A 7,324-nucleotide genomic window follows, 5' to 3' on the forward strand; every position below is an offset into this window, starting at 1 on the left:
TTGCTCATAGTAAAGTCATATGTAATACAAATTTTCCCTGAATTTTGTTTACTTGCTTACCTGTTATAAAATGTTCTATTTCTATACTAATCTGTATTATGTATTTTAAATTATATAATTTTTAGGAAGAAATTAATGTATTCTTTACTATTACCTTATGATTTGGTACACACAGATATAGGTAAGGTAATGTTCCCCATGCATATAGCATCATGCCGAGCACATTTAGGGAATGTGGGTGTAGGATCCCACACATTCTCAATCTCGGCCAATTTGGAAGTGGTGATCAGCATCATGCTCAGACCACCTTTACTCCCCAGGGTTGTCTCCAGGTACACATTTATTTGAGGCTGGGTGAGCCCCAGAGCTGCTTTATGCAGGGACAAGGCTGGAAAAATTCCAACTTTACATCACCCATCCTGGGATCGAACCCGGGTCTCCCACGTGGCAGCCAGATGCCATTCCAACTAGACCACTGCGGCTCTCCATAGATGATACACCTCATAGAAATTAAGCAAGAAATGCAGGCTCAATCAGGGCTTGAACCAAGCATACTATGCCATGGTCTACCAGCTGAACTCCCAAGCCAGCCAGCCTAGTTTTCTTGTCAGTGATACCGCAATGAAAATCTGTTGGCTTTGAAACATTGCCTAGAATCACCTAAAGTTCTATAAAGTACATCTTGTGTGTATGCCAAATCACAAGGTATTACCTATGAATACAACTTCAAGTTGGAAGATGATCAATCTCCCCAAGCCATGCCCCTCATCAAAATTAGCACATTCTTGTTCTTAGACACTTGTTTATTACTCCCAATCAAACAGGCATTTTAAAGAAAAACTTCTTTATTTGTTTTGTTTCTAATACCAGGTGTTTCATAAATAATTCAGGGGTTACAAACATTTATTGCAAGTAAACTAAACGTACGTTAATGAAACCAGTCCAGAACGATCGAGGAACTCAAAACAGTTTGTGCGTGTGTGTGTTTTGTTAAGCTGAGAGTTCTTATCCTTGCTGCTAGGAGACACTCAAATCACCCACATCATTAACATCACTTGTGCAATGTTTTGGTCCCCTAGATCACTGGACCTTACACAATGTGACTTCTTTTTGTGGGGTTTCATCAAAGACAGGGTATTCGTCTCACGGATGGCACGTGATATCGCAGCGATAGACACTTTCGACAGGCCCATGTTGATGCAAGTGTTGCAAGAAGTAGACTGTCGTGTCGATGCGTGCCGTATCACCTGGGCATACATTGAACTGAGTTCCTCATTCGTTCTGGACTGGTATCATTAACGTTAAATTCAATACTTTAATGATGGTCTTCTATCTGAAGCGAGGTGCCTAACCCTCATGTCACCCGAAAACCCAGCCCTCAAACCTAACAAGTCCCAGCTTTTCTTAAAAACAACCATTCAGACTGAAATTCGTGCCACCACCATCCACCAGCGAGAGATGCGCCGTTTGGAGTTTCACAATGTAGACAACTTATCGAATCTTGATCATTAAAGCCAAAGATTTAACCAAAATTACTGTATTCAAGAAAATGGACAAACAAAATTAAATGCAAACTCTATTTTGTATACATCCTGTACTGGTTATTCATAAAGACATCAATGATTGCAGCTGAGAATTTCAGGTACACATGGAAGGAACCAGCAATCTGTGGAATCGCAAGTTTAGTGATGGTATAACATGGATTTGGGGTATGGGGACTTATTATTTTATTGATTTGGCGGTAGTATCTTATTCTTTGAATTTGCTTAGTATTTAAATTATTATTTTGATAATGGTTGCAATTGTCTGTAGAAGAGTTACAAAGTTGTTATTCATTGATTGAGTTGGTGTTTTATGTCCACTTTATGCACAGTAAGACTAATCAGGACTGGACCTTCAGTTTAAAGTTGAATCCAAACCACTATGCACCTCCACCTAGAATCGAACCCGGGACCTCTTGATTACGAGGTGACGACGCTACCACTGCGCCATCGAGGAGGCAGAGAAGGTGTTATATCTACAGTGGAACCCTGACTTTACGTTTCTGGATTTTATATTTTTCTACATTCAATCTTGATGGTCCCAACATAGCAAAATTTTTTAAAATTTTCCTTAATTTTAAATTTTTCCACATTTTAAGTTTTTTCAGTCTGGTGCCCTGAAAAACGTAAAATCAAGGTTGCACTGTAATTATTTTCCTGTAGTTTACGGTTATTACAAGCATAAGAAAACAGTTTTTCTTTGTGACATTTCAGGAGAACACAGACATTTATTTTCATTTTGACTAAAGATACAGTTATAACAATGGTTAGTAATTTTTTAAACAAAAAGAATCCGTTATATAATGGATGTTGTCAATGTTACATTGTTGTAATATAGCAACTTAACTGAAAAAAGCAGTCTGTTTTATTTTTATTTCAGATTTTTTTTTTGTTTTCTTATGCTTGTAATAACCGTAAACTACAGGAAAATAATTCTATAATGCAAGCAATGCGTACATACAAGAAAAACTATTGTTTTTATGTTCGTGGATTAAACTTGATTTATTTTATTATTGTTAATATTATCTTTTGTAAGAAATGTTTTTTTTTTGTTATATTTATTCTTTGAGGGATCTTAATTCCTACTTTATTTTTGCTAAGTGATCTTTGTGAAATATTAAAGTTTAATTGTATGACTTGCCAGGGTGAGTACTTGTGAAACAATGCTGTGTTGATACTTGGCATGAGCCAATCTTTCAGAAAAGCTTGTATGTTTAGTGAAAATATTAAAAAGAATTATTTTTGATTAGAATTGTTATTTTTAACTTTGAATTTTTGGGACCTTGAAAACCTGTAATTATACTTGAATTTTAAATTGGAGTTAGAATAACTATTGTTATTACAATCTATACTTTTTGCCTTTTCACAGGTCCCAGCTCTCAGCATCCTGTTCTTCACTCTGTTCCTTGGTAATGCAATTACAACATCCATGGTGATCCCACAGAAGCTTGAGGAAAAGGTGAAACTAAAATATCGCTTCGACAAGTCCATAAGCAACAAGCTCTTTGGAAGCAAGGGCAGCTGCACCAATCTGCTTGCTAAGGATGAACAGAGGAAGTCTGTGGCCGACGGAACGTACCCTGAGGGTGCGGGAAACCCTGCGGCAGCTGGGAAGGAACCGCAGGTAAGTGGACTTGGGGATGGCATAATCCACAACCACATACAAGCAGTGAAAGAAGAGAAAAAGGACAATTGAGATCGGAATCCATATGTAGAGATAAAGTAGATGCGAGTTTTTTCAACTCTTATTACTGTTGTTTGATGTGCGTGTGTGCGCTTTTTCTATTTAAGATTATATGTTTTCTATCTGTGTATGAGCGTCTGTGTTTCTGTAATATTTTGTGTATGTCAGACAAATCATTAAAAATATATGTATGTATTGACGGATTTTTTTTACTTTCAAACATTAAGGTTTCTCAGAGATAGATACGAAGGGGCATAATTATCTTTGGCAGATAACTAATCATCGAAAGCGAAATGTCGAAACACAAATTGTTTCATAGCATGGCTGACTATAGAAAGTATTTTGGTTGTATGTTGGGGTCCACTTATGCACATTTGCATTGGTGTTATCATTGTTCAAGAACCAAACATAATATTATGCAAAATATCTTAATTGTATATACTGGTACATGTATGTTAATCTTAACTGTTTACATGCTCTGCATATTTATATATGTATGTGTGTATTTCCATGCACATGTGGGGAGATGGGAATATTGTTGTAGCAGAGGTTTCGACTGGTGTGGAATTATTTACCAAGTGTCTTGTGCACTTTTGGAAATCTAGTCTTGTTGTGAATTTTGATCATGGTGAGGTAGTTTTTGTTTATTTTGAAGGAAATATTTTAAAATAGGGTAGTGTATTTAATATGGATCAATGTAATTGCATTATTGAGTAATGCACAAGAGCAATATGGCAGCTGTAGAATGTTGTTTTTTTTTAAAAAAAAATGCACATATATATTCACATTGACAAAGAAACATTCCATACTTGTTGGTAATAATTGGGTTTGTTATGCGACATATATGTCCAGCAATTATTTTTGCATTCGTATATTTTTTTCACTGTTGGTGTGATATATTTCAATTCTGGATGTAAAGGATTGTATAATATTGGCACCTTGTAAAATCTGTGAAAAATGTCCCTATCCAGTAGTAATGACCAAAGAATGTTTTCCTTAATTTGGTGACAAGTGTACAGGGTGTTCATAAGTTATTGACCATAAAATAACAATTACTACAAATGAAACGTATATTAAAAAAAAATTAGTACATTTATTTGTGCAGATGTACTGTAGACATCCAACCCCAAATTTGACTGTTAATAACATGTAAATGGTACATTGAATGGGATTCTGTAGTGTTTGTTTTTCTAAGAGTAGTACCACTTGTAGTCTGTGGTAATCTGCACTAAATATGTAGTAACATGCAATCTGCAGAAGTAATGTCAAAGTTAGGAAATATTACTTTAACTGATTTCCATTGAAACCGAGGCAGTAATGTTATAACAAAATAAATGTTCTTCAGGATGTGTATATATGTTAATGAATTTACACCATATCAATTTATTAGAAATGCATTTTATAATAGTTTTTCACATGAGAATGAAAATTACGAAAATGTACCTTTTGCATAATTTTTCAAAGTATGTAAACTCTTGAAGTGTCATGTGGCACCTTGCCTTTCCCACAAGGTTCTGGAAAAGTATTGTAGATCGATTTGTAATCAACAGTATACAATATAGATATCACACCTAATGCAACAGTTAGTTAATGAAATCATAGTTATTTATTATCTTGCTCATTACTAGAATTTCAGTTTGAATAATTTTTTATTCTGTTGTTAGTATGTGAATAAACAGAATCAACTGTTACACAGCCAAGTGCTTTGTCTGGATAGTAACGATCTCGCCACCAAAGGCCCAAGGTTCAACTTCTGACCTGGGCATGGGTGTTTCTTTGCTAGTGGCCATTTTATCAATTTCAGCCAGTTGTCATCCTGATTAGTCAAAAGTGTCAGAAGAACAAAAAATTTCATGGTGTAATAGCCCTCGAAGCGTCAGGGTATGCAAAGTTGCTTTTTTTGTTGGGTGACATATTGTCACGGTCCTCACGATGCTGGGTCAACACCAGAATTTTCAAACTCCCACCAGGAATCTAATCAGGACCACTTGCACCAAAGGCAAGAGTGCTAAACATTTGGCTACATGGGAATATTGACTGAAAAGCAACATTAAATAAGGAAAAATAAGTAGATTACTAATATAACATTGCAGATAATTTCTAGTTACTTTAAAAGTAGCAGTAACTGCAGACAGATGTATTTTGAATTGTTACTGAATAATTAACTGTTAATTATTTCGAAATGCTGGTAACTGTAGCAAACCAGTTAATGTTATAAGATATATAATCTGACAAGTTTCATGGATCTCTTTGCGACAAGTGGTGTTAAGAACAAGATAAAAAGGTTCTCCCCAATGGTATTGCAACTAGGTTGGGAATTTATAGACACTAAAATGTGTTAAAAAGGTACTATAAAATAAGGAAAGCATAAAAATGGGCAGTTCGCATGAACTTCTTTTTAATTTTGTTGGTCATTTGTTCAAGGAGTCCCATGTTTGATACTTGGTGGAAGTATAGTGGTTTAGATCCCACTTTAAACTGTAGGCACAGTCCCAATTAGACTTTCTGTGCATAAAGTTGACTTGAATTTTTTTGTATTCTATTGTATTTTTCTCATTTTTGGTTTTCTGTTACATTTTACTAATTTCAATGAATGATTTGTGATTAAATGAAATTGATGAAGTGACACTCTCTCAAGACAAGAGCTTGCCTTCTGCAGTTTACTGTGGACACAGCCAAAGTAGGGGAAAAGCAGGGATAAGTAAAAATGACCCAAACTAGTATTTTAAGCACTTATGCAAAATGGTACTAAACCTGAAAGTTGGCATTTATAGGCATTATCGGAATGTGTTACCAGGTTCGAAACAACATTATATGAATTAAAAATATTAAAGCAAATGAATAAGAAAGGTAATGCTGGAGTTGATGCCGGGTGGATGCACATTGCACAGTGGTGTAAATTCCACTTTAAACTGTAGGTCCAGTCCCATATAGCCTATCTGAGCATGAAGTGTACTTGGGCAAACTTTTTTTTAAAATATTATTATTACTACTCACACACATGCATTGTTAGTTTCAGTGAAAGCAACAGATCTTAGGTTCATATCCTCAGGGTGGCTACTCTGGGAATTTTGTGAATTTTCTCCTTAGACTTGAAAAATTGCAACTTTTATTAATCCAAATCACATTGAATTTATACATATTTATAAATACCCTGAGGCAAGTTTTTCAGTTTAGCTTTTATTTTTATTGAGGACTGAGAAGACAGCTACATGGATAATAAAACAGAATTCAATCTGTTAACTTTGCTAGTGTCCTTTGCAGAACAATCTGTCGGACAGATTGAAGATATCTTGAAGTTGATCATGTAAATTCGAGTTTGAAGTTCTTGTACATTAGTATATCCTGTAAGATTTTGGACTTGTGTTTTTAGAAGTATTTCGTGCCTATTTCCGGATACATGGGAATCGCACAGACCCTTTACATTGTTAATATATTTGTGTATGGCTGGTAAGAGGTGGTAATACATAAGGTTGGAATAGAGAAAATATCGGAGCATCCCTTGAATTTTCGGAAAGTTAATCTCTAAAACCGGGAATTATACTTGATTCATCATGGTCCTAGAGTGGCCACCCTGATCCTAGATAAGGTGTGGGTGTACCATTTTGTTAGTTCTATCACTTTTTCACTATTTATTGACAGACTCGCGCAAGTCAGGAAATCATTTTCCTCTTTCCCAAACATTTCTATAAAGTTTGGTGGTGGTAACACTATTGATAAGGGGTTCGTCAGACAATATGCATATTTCGACACGATGATGTCTTTGCGTACATGCTGTCTCGAGGAAGCACAGTTCAAGGTTACCCAGATCTATTTCAAGATTTCTACTTACGGAAAAGTCGGGGAAATCAATTAGTAATGAAAAGATCATAGAATTTTCGAAAATATAACCAAATACCTGGAAAAGTAGTGATTTTTGTACTAGCCACGTTTTTGGGAATATAAATAAATTCCAAATTTTCCTTGAATCACCTTCTTGGTGGGAGATATTATACATACATACATTAAGTAACTTTTGTTCACTCATTTTGAGCAATATTGAATAGGACCGAGCCGATACCGATGTATTGTATTTATTGTAAAATTTCATGAGAAAGTA

At 35.2% G+C, this 7,324-nt stretch overlaps 1 protein-coding gene across 2 annotated transcripts in view; it reads left to right on the forward strand.

Moving 5' to 3' along the window:
- The window catches only part of LOC145988885 (transmembrane protein 120 homolog), a 67,475-nt gene extending 61,784 nt beyond the window's left edge, over window positions 1-5,691 (forward strand). For both annotated transcript variants that reach the window (XM_083124166.1, XM_083124165.1), the window contains exon 7: window positions 2,911-5,691. In XM_083124166.1, the coding sequence (XP_082980292.1) occupies window positions 2,911-3,237 (327 nt within the window). In that variant the 3' untranslated portion in view covers window positions 3,238-5,691. The remainder of the gene's footprint in view (window positions 1-2,910) is intronic.
- Window positions 5,692-7,324: the final 1,633 nt, after the last annotated feature.

This window comes from Lepisma saccharinum, chromosome 6 (assembly GCF_977018435.1).
Source record: "Lepisma saccharinum chromosome 6, izLepSacc3.1, whole genome shotgun sequence".
Lineage (NCBI taxonomy): Eukaryota > Metazoa > Arthropoda > Insecta > Zygentoma > Lepismatidae > Lepisma > Lepisma saccharinum.